Source organism: Perna viridis, chromosome 5 (assembly GCF_037379345.1).
Source record: "Perna viridis isolate PV_CMFRI_1.1 ecotype Kerala chromosome 5, ASM3737934v1, whole genome shotgun sequence".
Classification (NCBI taxonomy): Eukaryota; Metazoa; Mollusca; class Bivalvia; order Mytilida; family Mytilidae; genus Perna; species Perna viridis.
The window spans coordinates 43,680,721-43,698,702 of NC_142449.1; the positions used below are offsets into that span (position 1 = coordinate 43,680,721).

General features: G+C 32.6%; 1 protein-coding gene across 1 annotated transcript in view; it reads left to right on the forward strand.

The window, feature by feature from the left end:
* The window catches only part of LOC148617839 (uncharacterized), a 79,773-nt gene that overhangs the window by 18,473 nt on the left and 43,318 nt on the right, over positions 1-17,982 (forward strand). Inside the window, exon 4 of the mRNA XM_088585417.1 lies at positions 4,193-4,254. Within this exon, the coding sequence (XP_088441543.1) occupies positions 4,193-4,254 (62 nt within the window). The remainder of the gene's footprint in view (positions 1-4,192; positions 4,255-17,982) is intronic.

Here is a 17,982-nt window from a genome sequence, read left to right on the forward strand (position 1 = left end):
TCTGGCCTCTATACATGTATGTATTTTTTCATTTTAACTTTTAGTTTATTTTTATGTTGCTGGAGTATAAACATGTAGGGACAACTAATTTTGATGTGCCTGTGTAAAGTATTGTTTTGGAGCCAACTGCTGCCTGCCCTGTGATGATAGGGTTTCTTCATAGTAGTTCATTGAAGACCCATGGGTGGCCTTGAGCTGACATTTTTCATCTAAATGAGGTTGTTGTCTCTTTGACATATTCATCATATCCATTCTTGTTATATATATACATCTACTGTAATTTTACAATTTTAAATTATTTACTCTCATCTACACGCTCCGTTCATGTCATTCTTACATACATGTACATGTGCATAGTATATGTTTCGTCTGAACCACTCCATTTTTCCCATTCCAACATTATACAGACCTGTATTTTACAGGTTGCCATTTTGGATATGTGTAACTATTGGTGGTCTGTTGAATGATATGTGATGATTTGTTCTGTCAACTTCTCATTATTGAATAATGACAGATAATAATCTTGTTTATGTGATCAAATTGACTGCCCTAATTGATGTCTGGACCTAAGGGTACATGTATACATGTTACCCTCTATTATTATTGATATATATCACAGATATTGTCAGAGTACATATAAATTTTCCATTCTCTTGCTTGGTTACCCCATAAAAATTCTTACATTTTTCTATACTTTTCAGGCCAAATAGATTTAGATTGAGGCAGAAGTATTTTGTATTTAATACTTTGTTTATATTCTTTAAAGTGCATTTACATTATTTTTAGTACCTGTGTAAGGCCATGGTTATTTCAAAAATTGTTATCACAAAACTTTCAGGGTACTTTTGTAATTTTTTTGATTTTCTGTATCAGATCTCATAGACTCAATTTTAGTACATACAATTTAGGTACATTTATGTCTAAAAATTGTAAACAAAAATATGTAAACCCTTTATTTGAATGATTATCTACCTCTGGTCTGGGAGTAGTTAACTTGTCTTGAGTCCAGAAGGTGGTGGTGATGATCCCCCAGGCCAAGAAACACCAAAGACTTTAAAATTGGTAGTCACTGCTTTTTCCGCCAAGTTATAGTGGACAGTATATACATGTAAGGGGATAGAGTGATGTCTTGTTTGCTATGAGCCTGAATAATGTGTCTTGAAGTTGAGTTGGGTGTCATGCTTACCTGTAGGATGTTGCTTCTTTGAGCTAGCACAAGATCTGGCTTTTTGGATTAGTATAAAGCAGGGCCAGTTTAATTTGTCAATTTTCTTATAAGTAAACCCCTAAAAATGTGTTTGAGTCAATCGTATAAGTATAAAAATGAGTTATTAAACAGAATTTTTCAATTTGCAAATGTACAAATGTATATGTATATACAGTTCTCGTTTTTCATTGTTTAAATAAAACCAATATTTGCTTCATCTGCTTTTCTTGCATATTCATAGTTTATGTTTCATACACACTTAAATACTACAGTGGGACGTTAAACCCCAACAAACAAACAAACAAAATACTACAGTGAAAACTGTTGAAACCAAACACTGAATTATCCCAAAATTTGTCTAAACCAAACACTGAATTATCCCAAAACCTGTCTAAACCAAACACTGACTAATCCCAAAACCTGTCTAAACCAGACACTTTTTTATGTTTATACATTTTGTATCAATTGAAATATATTTTGTTCTTGGTAAAGAGAGCACCTGTCTAAAGTCGATCAATTTTAAAGTCCAAAAGTGGTTTTGGTTTAGAAAGGTTTTACTGTATACATTTGTATGACAACATTCAAACTATGATGATTGGGGGGGGGGGGTTTACAATCTTGATGATCCTTTCGGATCTTCCACAACCGCACCTTATGGGAATTCTGTTAGTAGATGTTTGTAAGTAATTGGAGGTAGAGGAGCCCAATCTTCAGGGTACTTGACCGAAGAACTCAGAGTATTGTCCTAACTAGTGGCTGGGCTGCTCTGTTGACACTCAGGCTTACTCCCAGACCCCATGTGGGTCTGAGGGCATTTCCCCACTCTATTTGGGAGTACATCAATGTGTAAAATAATCCATTCAAGCTGGTAAATTGTCTCCTATAAAAGCTAGGATGTGGTTTGTCCCTTCTACAGCAGTTTATCTTTTATACTGCTAAAAAATGAAGATACATTATCTTAACAATAAAATATGGGAAAATAATACTTATTGATATTTTTGTATTTTTGTGCCATTGTTCTAATCAGTCCTGGCATCTGCCAGTCAGAAGTGTCAGTATTTTAGAAATCCTCTTTTACAATGTATATTAAAAGCCCAAGATTTGAATAATGAGGGGAAAAAATAATAGATTTTATCTTAGTCAGGGAATTACCAAATGAATTGGTTTTATAAGGGATATGCTATGATCTGAAGGTTTAAAATACAGTGAAACCCATCTGAACTGAACCACTTTTGGACTAGCTAGAAAACTGGTTTTGTTTCAGACAGGTTTTTGACTTATGAAGATACATTTAAACTGGTAAAACATGACTTGCATTATTGTCTAGTTTACACAGGTATTGGGATTTAATAGTGTTCAGTTTAGGCAGGTTTTGTGATTTTTTCAGGGTTCATTTTAGACAGGTTTTGTGATTTTTCAGGGTTCATTTTAGACAGGTTTTGGGATTTTTAGGGTTCAGTGTAGGCAGGTTTTGGGATTTTTCAGGATTTAGTTTAGACTGACGTCATTGTATTTAATGAGACATATATTCTTTTATCTTAACTGCTTATTCAGTTGAAATTTTAGTAAATGCAGAAATTCTAATGACATTTTCCTGACATTTCATGAAATGTCATTAAAGCAGATATGACTGACCCTTAAATTTTAGAATTGACTTTTAACAAAATCAAACGCTTCTTGCACAGAAGCTTCTCTTTCAATGATTTCATTAATGGTTCCATCAATGTTATTTGAGTGATTTAGAAATAGTTTTGTTGACATTGATTAACAGAAAAGATCAGGATTGATAAAGTCCCTGAACCAATCTGCAATCTGCGCAACATTTTGATGGATCGATGACTGTTGACTGATTAATCACTGACGGATCGATGACTGGTGACCGGTGACCGATCTGATCGCAGTTTTGTTATGTAAAATGACGAATGATTTGTTAAAAATAAAACAAATGTAAAGTAAAAGTATAGATTGATAATAAAATTTATTGCATAATGTAAATATGTGTAAAATTGACAAAGAAAACACTGGAAACGATAAATTATATTGACCGCTCTGTGGTCACGTGATGCGATCACCGGTTTGATAGATCGGTTTGAAGGATCGATGACTGATCGGAAACTGATCAGTGGTCGATAACCGATCGCAATTTTTGTTGCACGGATCAGTTCAGGTACTGTAAATTCATATGTCCTTTACTACTGTGTGGTTCTTCCTTTATCAAACACTTTTCCATTTTCATTTATGTGTGAAACCTGGCTCATAGAGTAAAACTGTTTGGGAAAGGAGCAAGTTGAGTCCTACAATTGTATTTTAATTGTTGATGCAAGGAGTTCAGTTCTTTGAATATCTCTGAAGTGAAAGGAACAATAGGTTTTGAAATTAGCAGGGCCCGCTCTCCAAATGACCCCTAAAATTTGGTGTTGGCTACTAAAATGTCTACCGTGGTTGTAAAGAACTATGCATATCGGCTACCAAAATCTAAGCTGTGGGCTTATAATACCAAGCCAAAATTATTGGTTAAAACCCGGAGCAATCATGCCTCTAAAATAGCACTAAAGGTGAAAGGAGCAAGTTTGTTCATAAAATAACACTTGTTTTAAAATAGATCAGTTTCTTTCATAAAATAAATTTATATTTCAAAAGGAATAATTTGGTTGCTAAAATAACATTTAGGTTTCCAAGAGAGAAATTTGGTTCTTAAAATTAATTAATATATATAGATATATTTGATTCCAATGCTGTTGATGAGAGATGACTCTATGAAATATGTGTACAGCATATCGAAATCTGCAATATATATGATTGGTATTTTGTTCATGTGATGAAAATTACTGATAATATCTTTCACTTACATAATGGCTGATTTGGGGTTAATTTGAACTTTTTTTGCAGGAAAATGATATCATTGGGACTATCTCATGACAATATTACTATTTTATAAACAACATATTCTCATTAAGCCATTAAAAAGCTTTTTCTATGTTTCAGAACTGACGAGAAAGGACCCAGAGGTAAAGGGTTCAAGTTTATAGTAACAGCATTCAGTGAAGGTAGGAAGATCATTGCAATGAAAATTAGGAATTTATGGTGATATTTAAGTCATTAGTTTCTAATGTTAAATTCAGAAATATAACATAATCAGTACTATAAGAAAAAAGTTCCTTTTTAAAAGTAAGTTGATACAAAAATGTCTGGAAATATTCATCCCTCCAGAATACAGTTTATATTCAAGTCTTTTTTCAGTGATCGTAGAGTCAAATCTAGATTTATTGGTATTTGCTGCTATTTAGTTTCCCCTGCTCGACACTGGATAAGTCTAGTACAATCTGTACAAGTTATGCACTGGATAAGCCTCATACAATCTATATACATTGTAAGTTATCCACTGAATAAGTCTTGTACAGTTCTATTCAAGTTATCTACTGGATAAATCTATATGTACATGTAGTACAATCTTAACAAGTTACATAAATGTGTTCACTGTATAAGTCTAATTATGATCAAATGGGCCCAGTATTGTCTGTTTGAATTCTATAATATTGTTTGTGGTGGTACACTTTTAGCCCCGGCATCTCTGTCCCATGGACCAAATTTTAATAGTTTCATTTTTCCAATTTTGCACAAGATATCTGTGGTATACAACTTATTCTGTGAAAACAAACAAGCACTCAGAGTTGCACCAAGTTTGTTGCACTGACATTAATGCAATTTTCCCAACTTCCTGTGTATTTGTTCTGTAAGATAAAAAATGTCAGTTTAAAATTTTTGCCAGCTCTGAAAACAATCATTATAATGTTTCCTTATCTTATTTATGATGTATTTTGTATTATGAACATTACCTTTTAACATGGCACTTGTCAAAACTTTGCTAATCAAATTTAAAGTCAAGGTGTCAGTGAATTACAGTAAAACTTGTTTAAACAGAACTCTTGATGAACCAGACTGCTATGGAAAGCACATCTTCAGAGCTCATTCAGTTTAAATACAACTCGAGCTAAGAATCATGCAAAATGTGATTCATGGGTAAAAAGCTTACATATTTTTATTTTTGATATTTTGTTTGAATAGCCACAGTTAACAGAAATTAACATTCAGTTCTTCATATAACCTGTGTTCTTAGAAGATAAAAATTGTATAGATTGCACTGTAGATTTCAAAATTAAGGGAGGTAACTCTGTAAATCACACTAAAATACAATAGAATGTATTAGAATTTCAATGTTGATTACCTCATAAGAGCAGGCAGATTTGGTTGAATAATTACACATTTCATAGTATAGACCCATAAAACAACTTAATTACAAATTTTTGGGGTGTATCACATTTTCAGATTTTGCATGATTCTTATATAGACTGTTACTTAAATGTATTTTGAACCTGTGCAAATTCAACACTTGTCAATATTTGACAAGTTCTCCAGTCTTCTTGGAGGAGTGTTTAATTTAAGATCTGTAGATTTCACAGTAAAGTAATTTTATGTATTACTTGCCACTTTTTGGTCTACAAATTTTTGTGCATGAAACAGTATCTGTTTAATGTGATTTCATGGCTAATTTGTAGCCAAACACAATTACTTGAGCTGGAATCTAATTAAAATTGATTTATTTGTCTCCAGTAGTGTCTTTCCCCCACATTACAGAGATAATTCAATGGACAAATGACATATCTATACACCTGCCTAAAGACATCCATATGTATCTTAGGCCAATTAAATTGGCATGCTAAAAATGTGGAATCATTTCTTTTTTGGTTAAGGCCAAGATATATTTTTAGGCTGATTTATCAAAATAACTGTCATGCATGGCTAATATAGGATTGCAGGAAACAGACATATTATTTTTGGACCTTCAAAAATCATGTGATGAATGGTATGAGTTACTACCAATTCAAATATTTTAAATATTGATACATATAAATTGAAATTTTTTGGACAAATTTCATGAAAATCATTTCCTTTTTGGAGATCAACAGTTTGGACATTTATGTACTGAATGTGATACATTAGAGAATTGTTCAAATTCTCAAACTGTTGTCGCCTTTGTTATTTGTCTATGAAAAGAGATGTAATAAAAATGAGCAGGTTACGTAACAACCAGACATATAGCAAGAGCATCTTTTATTGCAAGATTTTTTTTCATGTACAAACAGCATTAAGTAAGAAGATTACACATTTGGTGCAATAAGAAATCATTCACAGCAGATTATGAAGAATAAAGTATTACGGAAATAAGTCAAATATGTTTAGAAACCATTCGTAAAAATGATGCAAGTGTAATATGATTATTGTTGTCTTAGATTTAAAGTGTGCATGATTAGACCTTGAGTATTGACATATTATGCAATCCAATGTTTTAGACATGCCTTTGACACTTAAGGTCAAAGGAACGAAATATTTCCCTTTTCCTTTGGTGATAAGTGTTTGCTACCTTATTGTGAGAATTGCTGAAAAATATTTTTGTTTTTTAGAGGGGATCAAATCTTCTGGTCAAAATTTAAATAAGAAATCAAGTTAGATAGCCTACATTGGTGTTCAGAATTTTGATGCTTAGAATGGCTTTGTTTTTTATGTCTTATTTTTCATACATTGATGATAATTTTATGTTAGCCTATCTTTTTTTCATTATGTGCCAATTTCATTCTTCAGACAATATCTAAATTACTGTATTTAAGTCTGTCCTAATTTGACTTTAATCCAATCTTGACACAATTGTATTACAGCTATAGATGTACAGATTAGATTTTTATCAATTTTAAATGTGTAACTGCCATTGTACATGGTGTGGCAGCTTTTTCAGGGATACTGCAACAGGTTGCATTTTATTAATGAGCCATTTATTAATGATCCTCTTATTTCATTTTGGATACATTATGAAATAAGGTACTAATTGAATTCGGATTGATTAAGATTTTAGAAAATGAGTTCTAAAAGAAATTCCTGCTTTATGGGACCTAGGAATTACATATTCATGATATTGCTAAATATACGCCAAAAAAATTATAGTCTTGCTTCCTGTTACCAGCAAAAAAAAATTGGGTAGTTAGGTAGGGAAAGTATATTCTTTATCAAAAACATTTTATACGGAGTTAACAGGGAAAGCAATCTAGACTTTAAAAATGTGTGAGCCCAAAATGGCCATGAAATGCTAAGGGTAGACAAAAAAATATGGTAGGTAGGGTAGCCCAAACAGAGACATCATTTTTTGCCTAACCAACAGGTTATTCCTGCCTTTTCAGTCTGGTGACCTTTTTAACCTTGCCATTTAGGCATACCTATATGGTGTATATGACTACCCTCCCCCTCCCTCTTCCACAAGTATTTAGTTAGGATTAGCTTTTTAAATTATTTTCTTTCTGACATGGGCATTTGCTGAAAAATCTTATCATGGCTTGGAATTTTTTGCTAAGAAAGAAAGACAGTTTGAAAGCTTTTATTTGTGCTTTGTGTTGTGTGCTCTAAATTTTGTAGCAGAGCTTTGAGTCAGTAGAAGCTGCAATCTTCACAATCAGAAAAAGGTATTTGCTGTTGCGTTCTAGAATTTGTAACAGAGCTCTGACCTGTTGAAGCTGTTATCTTCCCATTCTCAAAAAGTAATTAGCTGTTTTGAGTATAAGAATGTGTAGCACAGCTCTGATTGTGTTAAAGCTGTAAGCTACAAGGCCTAAAAAAGACATACATGTAACATTGCTGTTCTTGAAGTTGTTCCATACCGCTGTCATATGATATTTTGACCCCTGCGAAATATTGACCCCCAGTTAAAATATCATAGCCAAGTTTTGACCTCCCTTATGATAATTTGAGCCCCTTCTGTATTTTATTTAAGCTCTCAACCTCTATTCTATTAAAGATAAGGCTTTGTATGTTTTAGAATTGGTAGCCTAGATTTAATTCATTGAAGACTTTGTTAGTTCTTAGATCTTATCTTTATGATGCACAGTTGTGCATTTAACAGGAAATGTTGCACTGGTTTGTATTTTGAGTGATGGATAGATTTTATCTGTTGGTTCAAGTGAGGTCAGCACTTAACTGCACCCACTGACCAGTGGAATGTTGTAGAAATATGGTTGAATTCAAAGATAAGGAGACAGTAGTCTCCTAATGGTGCCACCATGTTATTTAGAGAGGTAATTTGTTGGAAGCACATTGTTTTTGTCTATCTTATATGTACTTATCTTTGGGGGTTATTAATTAGTAGATTTCTTTTATTTATTGGCAGTAGTCTTTGGGAGATAGTTAGTTGGTAAAATTTCATGGCAAGTGTATTTTACTGAAGTAAAACAGACCATGATTTTAACTAGGTGACAAATACTGAGCTTTTATAATTTTCATGTGCTTAGCTCACAGTTCTAAGCAAAGTCTTCAGGAAGGCATCCCACTAGGTCACACATCATCACTCAATTTACCGCATATTTGGCGTGGAAGGATTTAAGGATGTTCTCTGCTCTGTTTAAGAATAACAAAGATTTTAAATAGATATGAAACCTTTTAAGATCTTTCACACTAGAACAATATAAGAAGAATAATTAGATGGGTCAGTGTGCTCACATTTTAGATAAGCATTTGAAATTTTTGGAGGATTTCTCTAGATTTTCCGTACATTTTGTATTAGTATGATTTATCTTATTAAAAACACGAAAGAAATAACAAGGATTTAGTGAAAATTTCCCATATCATTTTAAGGTGTGTTTAACAAAATTATGAAAAGATAAGTAGGGGTCACTGGGCAATGTTATGAAATGGATAAAACCAAAGAAGTCTGAAAATCTGACAAAAATGGCTGGATATGACCAGCAAACATCTTTAAAGCAGTGTACAGATAGTAATCAAACTCGCAACCTGTCACATTGAAGTGATTATTAGCTGCATTCTATAGTACAAGTTACGTAACTAGGATGAATAAAGAAATCTCATTTTGCACATTATTTTCTGAATTTAAAGTAATGGCTCATGTTAAATATTCACCTTTTTATAGTAATTTTATCATAAATATGTTACATGCATTTTTATCACATTTTTCGTATAAAAAATATTAAACTGATTTTAATAACAGAAATTGTAGTATTGATTTGTCAGGCTTGAAGAATTATAGATCATGTTGGACAGAGTTATTATTGCGCAAGGTACACACACATATATAGGTAGATTGATAGATAGATAGATAGATAGATAGATACATGATCATTCATTTGTCCATCCCCAGTTGTAATCTGTACAATGTAACTCCACTCAAACTCAAACCACTATATCGAATTTGATGAAACTTTCAAACATTCTTCATCACAGGATGCCATTACATGCACTTATTTTGTTCTTCCATCTTAATTACAGCATATGAGCTTACTCTCAGTTTTTATACTCTGCCACTGAACGACTTTACACTGTAAGTCCAACCACTGAACATCTGTTACCACACTATAAAAGTTCTATGTCTGTCCATTCGCCTGTCCCTTCCCCAACAGTTTCATGATAACTTGAGAATGGATCTGTGATTTTTTTTTTAACTTTGCCCAGTTGTAAAGTATTTTGAAATACAGGTTAAGTTCAATTTACAGCAAAATCCAAAATGTTGTTTTTGGGTTTGGCCTTTTGAACATTTTGCCATTCCTCTTTTTCAAAGCCCTATTTTTCTTATTTTCATTTTGGTCATTTAATATTCTCTTCCCTTTTTTTTTTTGCTGTTGTAGCTTTGTTGCTGTCATTCCCATCTGAAGCTATCATTCCACATTACAATTATGAGATATAAAAATCATCTGTCTTTTGAACTATTATCCAAGATGGTATATTTTAGTTTTATAACGATCCTAACCCATTAAAATAGGAATAAAAATGCTTTGAAACTGATAGAAAGATTAAATATACATTTATTTCAATAACAACTCTAACACCCCCTTTTTACAATTCCTCTTTGGTTGTGTGTGATATTGACCTGTAAAACTGAAAACAGATTTGTAAGTTACAAATCTATTATCTTCAGTACCTAATTAAACTAGTCAGGGAAAGAATTTTTAACATTAACAATGAATTAACAGCTGTTTGACCTCTGACCTTTCATTGTGTTGAAGGAAGTTCTTCAGATACAAGATTTGATACTGTTTGATTCAGGAAGACCTTTTCTGTGTGTGCATTTTCAATTATAATCTGCTGTTAGAAGGTAAAAATATAAAACATTTCAAAGGATCTGTTACTTTGGTCTATTCCATGTTCACATTAGAAATTAATAAATTCAAACACACATGGTCATGACCACACATTGTTTTCTTTTTGCATTTGCAAAGGATCCAGAGGATCTGAGGGTGAAACCCCCTCATGCTTGAAATGTTAGATTGATTTTAGAGAAAAAAAAAACTGGAATTCACATGGTCACCCCTCACCCCCTTATTGGTAGCCCCCCCCCCCCCCTCCCCTCCGACTTTTTGGAATTTCTGGTTCCACCACCAAATGCTTTGCCCTTTTTTATTTCTAAGTTTTAAAGATGGTCATGCCTTCAGTATATATAATTGTTAATTTGTGTAATTTTATAGATATTTGATACTCTGTCTTGCCATTTTTAACTTGCATTGCTGATTTCTCCTTCAAATTGTAAATGCAAGACTGTGGTAATTTTCACTTGTTAACATAATGGCCGTAACATTTGCCACATTTTGTTTGCACAAAACATCTTTAAAATATTGAGAAAGTAAAATGATTACAAAAAAATTGATGTAGTCTCCAAATTTCTTTCAGAATTATTTTGTACTAGTAATTGACAGACTTTTAGATCTATTCTTCCAGACACTTGTCAACCTCTTTCTGAATGACTTACTGAGGGCTATCAGAATATCCCATAAATAACCATAGAATATTGATATCAGTCTTGTTTTTATTGCACACAAGGGGCATATTGATGTCATTTTGATGAGTCTCCCATTATGTTTAAAGTCTTTTTTTTTCTGAATTAAGTAGAAGGGAACTTAATTCTGTAGTGGTTTCATAGAAAATAAACACAATAAGCTTGAAGCACATGATATACTTTTATTCTCAGTAAAAAAAAAATGTGTGAGTGTTACTAGTGTGTTTGTAATGGATTGGGAGACTGCCCATGTAAAAATCTGACAGACCCTGTCACATGGTAAATTTTAATCCCCTGAACTTTTTGTTCCAATGAACAAATATAATGTTTATATCATATGTATGTCAAATAGTAAAAAGATTTTATTAATGTGACAATGGATGCTTGGAAAACAATTTTAAAGTTACCTAACAAAACAACAGAATTTTGTGCCAAAATAAAGAGTTATCTCCCCTTTCCAATGAATTTCATGTAAATTTTTTTTCTGTTGCACTGCATCAAAAACCAACATTTAACTTTGTCAGACGACTCTATGTAAGAGTATTGCCCTTGAGAGGAGAAAAAGTATGTTTTTAGCAGTTTTCAGCCAATATCTTGAGAACTATAATAGATTGAATGAAACTTTCAGTTGATGAAATGATCCTTATGATAAATTCTACCAATTACGAATTGTCAGACAACTCCTTGTTAGAGTTTTTGCCCTTGAAAGGCAAAAATTTAACCAGGTGAGCAATTTAGGGTACCGACTGTTTTCTTTTTCCTACATATGTTGAACTTGAGCCATTTTTTGTCATTTTATGTTGTGAACAGTACCCATTTATGTATTATTTTTTTAAAACTTGGCAGTTATTAAATACACATAGAAGATGTGCACCTCTTTTTAAGCTATACTGGCCACTGTGTAGCCATTCTACATTTAGCAGAACTTATACTTTACTCTAAATAGTAAATGGGTGCTGTTTTAAAAAAAAAAAAAAAAGTCTCTCGTTGAACTTTCCTCAAATCCTTGAGTCTGGTTTGTTGAAATGTTAGATGCAGAAGGATTTTAGGAATTTTGTTTATGAAACTGGACTCGGGTGTGAATTTAAGAAAGAAAAAAATGGAAAAAACAAAAATTTGAATGTCTTGACTTTTAAAGACAATATCCAACCTGAAATCCTGGAACTGGAGCCAGCCATTCAGTTCTAGAAAATTAAAACATAATTGAGCTTACAGAGTCAGTACAGTCCTTGAACCAATCCATGCAATGATTTGATGGATCCATGACCACTGACTGATTGATTGCTAACAGATCAATGACTGGTGACCGATCTGATCGCAGTTTTGTTTTGTGTAATGGCGGATGATCTGATAAAAATAAAACGGATGTAAAAATAAAAGTATAAATTGATGTTTAAATCTATTGCATTATGTAAATATGTGTGAAATTGACAAAGTTTGTTTGTTTGTTTGTTGGGGTTTAACGTCCGAGCAGCAAAGAAAACAACAGAAACCATAAAATATATTGACCGCTCCGTGGTCACGTGATGCGATCACTGGTTTAATGGATGGGTTTGACGGATCGATGACTGATCGGAAACTGATCAGTGATTGATGACCGATCACAATTTATGTTGCACAGATCGGTTCAGGTTCTGTATATGATTTGCATCATTTGCGATGGCTGATTCACATCTATAACAATAACTGGGCATGGTTATGTATCACTGAGACTAATTGTTCACGACTGGCGACATAAGTTCTACTAATACTGGTCCATTATTTAGTTTAATTCCTTTTCCTATACACCTTATAGATTTATTTCCATATTTTTGAAAAGTTAAGTTAGTTTGTGTTGCACATTGAATATGCACTATTGATTTGTTATCTAGGCAATGTTTTCTATGAACTATCTTTAGATTTACAACAAATATCTGCATTCCCTACCGGCAGCTGTTGATATAATTCTCAATGTTTATTTCAATTTTCTTAAATTTATGGCTATAATTTTTTCTTTTTTATATATTCTATTGCTTTGTGGAAAAAATGGAAGTCAAATAACACCTTTTTCATAATAAAAGGGAAATCAAATATTTTTTTCTTTGTAAAAATGATGTTATTAAATTTATCTAAGATGTAATTTAGTGTTGCAACACTGAGCCTTGCTATGCTAAATATATTTAGGCCTAACAAATAGATGTATGTTTCCTACTTTTTATCTGGAGGCATTTGCGGAAGAGGATTTTTGCTTCAAAATTCACTGGTACTATTTTATAAAAATCAAAGTCTTGAGACAGAAAGCAAGCTGGAGTAGTGCAACGTGAGTGGATCCACAGGTATTTCATAAAAAAAAGATTGGTTTTAGGCTATTAGTTTTGCTCTTTTTTGCCATGATTTTACACAAAATATGCAAGATTTACAAAAGGGGGTGTTGCAACCCCCTTGTGGTCTCAGTATTGCATTAATATTACCATAGACTTCTATAGTCAAGTGCATATATTTAGGATTTATTAAAAGATATGTAAATTGATTCAGTAAAACTTACACTTAAGGACATGTGAAAAAATAATTTCCCACAAAGAAGGTAGGGTAATTCGACGAAGATCGGACAGAAAAATTGTCTTGGACTATAAATAGCCATTTTCTCTACTTTCACTTCCACATTTGGTTTGCACTCATCAAACCAACCTTTTCAGTGGAACATTTTTATGTTATAATGTTAAATTTTCTTAATAAAAAGTTTGTCATCTTATTGTGCTATGTTTGTTCTATTTAATAAGTCATTGTTCATATCTTTTGACAAAACATTAGTTTTATACCCTCCAATTTTTGATGTACACCTGCTCAGGGATATGCAATGCAATACTGGTACCTTGTCCCCCTCTCCCTGCATTGGCAACTGCTCTTGCACTTGTCCCCTATTATCACTCATACATTCTATTCCCTTGGAGTGGTCATTAAACCAACTTCAAGATTAAACAGTGACTCCATTCATCCATAGAAATTTCTCAAACAATGTGTCTGCATTTTAGATGGAATACTTTCTCTGTTGCTTTTCTGAACACCTGCTGTGTGATATTATAGGGTTATTGCATAAATACTGGTGAATATTGTCTTGAGCAGAATATTATATTGCACGATCTTGCAAGTTGTATGTTTTTTTATTGCACTAGTTCAAATATGATGCATGATAAATATATGAAGTAGTGCCATATGAATTTATGAATATTTGATAAATTGTAGTAAAATTGAAAGGAATGTATTTTTTGTTTGTATTATTTGAAAGAAAAATGGAATCACAATAACTGTCACCTAACACGGAAATATGTTGACCCATATAAAGAGGTCATTGCCATTTTTATAACAACCTGTCAATATCCCGTTCAGCCATTTTTTAGCAGACAACAACAGTGCAATAAATTTAAAAATGTATTTGGAACATCTCAGAATTTTTCTGGATAGGAATGACAGTTTGCGTGCAAATACCGGAATATATTGCATGCTTTGTTTTCTATTGATTTGAATAAGAAAATATTTATTACTATATAATGAATCCCTTTATTTTGAAACAATGAGATACTAATTGATCTGTGAGAATCTTGTTGAATTAATGGATTCTTTCTTTTATCCATCACTATAATTATCTAATCTTTCCTTTATCCTTTTCACATTATGGTATTGACCAATCCATCAATAATTGATGGTCCACTCTATTGTTTTCCTGGTATAAACACCATATAAAAATTAATTGGATTCTGGGGCTTTGGATGATTAAGCTTCCTTTTAGTTCATTTGATCCTAGTCTCTACAGGAATGGCCAGCATCTAATATTTTCTCTTCTTTTACAATGTAAGAGAAGAGCTTGATGACCTATACATAATTACAAAACATGTTCTGTCACTTTAGCTGAAGAACCTGCTTACCTCCTTGAAATGTCTGCCATACTGTACTAGGATCAGATATAATGCTTTACTCACACTTCAGTTAAGCCAGAGATCATGTTTAACTCATACTTCAGTCAAGCCAGAGATCATGTTTAACTCATACTTCAGTCAAGCCAGAAATCAGACTTAACTCATACTTCAGTTAAGTCAGAGATTATTCTTAATTCCTACTTCAGTTAAACCAGGAATCAGACTCGGGTTGAGCCAGAGATCATAATAATTTTCATTATGTTTTTTAGCCATAAAATACTGATAATAGTATTTCTAGTTATGTGTTGATTTTGACATTTTCATTACATACATGTATCAGACCAGGTTCTTTAGTGCAACTGTATAAATTTAACATGGTATGGAGCCTCAGTTCTAAGTGAAATTAAGCATTCCATTGGTCTGATCAGGTTCATTATGTGGCTAATCAGTATATTTTATTGTTTTTGGCAGCCTCAATATCAATTTGCTTTGACCAGAGTAATAAGTTCTCTCATGAGGCAATAAACTTTGGTATAATGAAACCTTCCCTTGGTAAATTGGTCATCTTATTGGTACTTCAGTAAATCTGCCATACATATTTACTATCTAGGTACCTTGTTTGGCTTGAAATATGTCCATCAGAATAGCCAATGGATGAAATCATATTGTTTATATTCTTCAGGAAGACAAATAAGGTGTCATTCCTGACATTTCTGTCTAATGTTGCATTAAAAATTAGGATGGAGTGTTTTGGAGTTGTTGTTCTCTTCCAATTTATATTTCTGCTTCATGGATGATGTGTCAAGGTCCATTCAGATGCTAGGCATGCCAGTGGAATTAGTCTAAAATAACATTACATGAACACTGTATTCAGTCATATTATCTAGTTCAAGCTAGAACTTGTTTTCATTTATGAAATCATGTCATGTGGGGGAATATAGAAATCACCTAAAAGAAGGGACACAACTCTTACATGAAAACTGATTTATTCAACGGGTCATAGTTTTCCTTTCCTTGTTTGTCTATCCCGGATTTGACTTTTTATGAGCAACTCGGCGGGTGTTTCTAGAAAAGCAGAGGACACTTACCCTACCGGTGCACCTGGCCATGCTCCCAGTTTTTAGTGGAGTCCGATTTGCTTATTTGCTTTTGTTCCTTTGTATGTATGATTTTAGTTACTTTATGTTCTTTGTTGTGTATGTCTGTTTTCCATGTCTGGTCTTTGTCCCTGGATTACATTCTTTTGATTACCGCTATAACCTTGGTTCCCTTGATTACTCTTACAAATCATTGGAACGTTTGTATTCAGCATTTGACACCAATCTCATGTAAAAGTAACTCAAAGTAACTTGGATTAATTTCATTCTGTTTCAAATTAAAGCTTGATAGGATTTGGTGAAATTGAATATGATACAAACTGATTTCAAGAGTTATGTTCCAAACACCCTAGGTCTACCTTCGTAATATGTACCTTGTACAGGCAGTTTTGAAACTGCTTAATAAATTTCATTATAACTATGAACATTGGACATCACTTGGTGAGGCTATTACAGTTCAGTATGTCAACTCAATTTGATACAATGATATAGGTAAATTTAAATGAGTGTTTGAATGGATTCTTATTCAGCTTCCTGTCTTAAACATGTAAGTATCTAGCCAGTTTGGATCTGACTGCCCCTTCATCCATCTACAATTCTACATGTACATGTACAAGTGTATTATTAAAATAATCATCTGTTACATTGTATATCCTCCTAGATCTCTTTTTTATCTAAACATTGCACAAATATTATACTCATGATTGTGAGTACCGTTTTAGATCTTGAAGTTTGAACTTCCTAAGTATTTGAAATATGTGTACAGCATTCTGAAATTTGAAATATTTATATATTATATATAAGATCAATATTTTTGTAGTTTCAACTCCTTGTAACAATCTTTTTCTGGTACATATTGTAAAGGCTACACTTATACATGTGGATTTATAGAAGTGGGCTTTAGAATTCAAACACAATTCAATCTGTACTTCTGCGATTCTCCTCCTCAAGTACACGATGCTGAACTCGATCATTTCTTCTTCCAGTACATCAATAGGTCATTTAGTGGTTACTAACAGTATAATCCTTCGTATGGATGGAGTCATAGCTTAGCCAGTCTCTAATAGAATCTAATAGCATCAGGTGTGACCAGTAATATAATCCCATCATTAACAATGATATATGATATTTTGTTTAGAGTCAGCATGTTTTTCTTGCAGTTTATTAATGATTTTTGTTGTTGTTGATAGTTTTATTTGGTAACAAACCTTATGTCGAGCTCAGTTGATCTTGATATAAAAAGAATAGATTGGTGTGAAGTAAGAATATAGCACAGAGAAGTTAAGCTAATTCTAAGTACAGTCAGCACCTTTTAGCAAATTAGCTTGATGTCTTATTTTAGTTTGTATGCATGGTGAAAATGAAATAAATTCTAAAATTCATGTTCATTTATATAAAATACTTTACACTTTATGTTTCTAAATTGCACCTGATTTATATGTCCTTTTCAAATTAGAGATTTTTTCATTATGGAACTATTTTACTGTCTATTTGTGTCCAATTATGCCAACACCCACTTTGTTTAACAATATTCAATTCTGTACAGGAAAAACCGTTGAAAAGTGTAAGTTGAAATGAATCAAATTTATTATAACCCACCCAATGAATGCATGGGTAGTATTTGTAATCAATGTGTCTTTCTGTCTGTCTGTCATGCCATAGCAGTTATCTCAACCCCAATGGATAGATTGATTTCAAATTTGGTGTGTGGGTTAACTTACACAGATGTGGCATACATTGTAAGTGATCTGTCCATTATCGGTTTCCTTTTTCATGGAAATTTCTCATTTTCATACATTTTTGCAGTCTCTTAATGGTATTATGCATGTCGTTGTCGGTGGTTTCATCAATAGACATTTGGTTTTCTTGTGATAATGTGAATGTTTGTCGGTTGATCTTTATGAAATTTTATAACAAGGTTGTTAAGCACAAATAGAAGGTTGGTATTAATTTTGAGGGTAT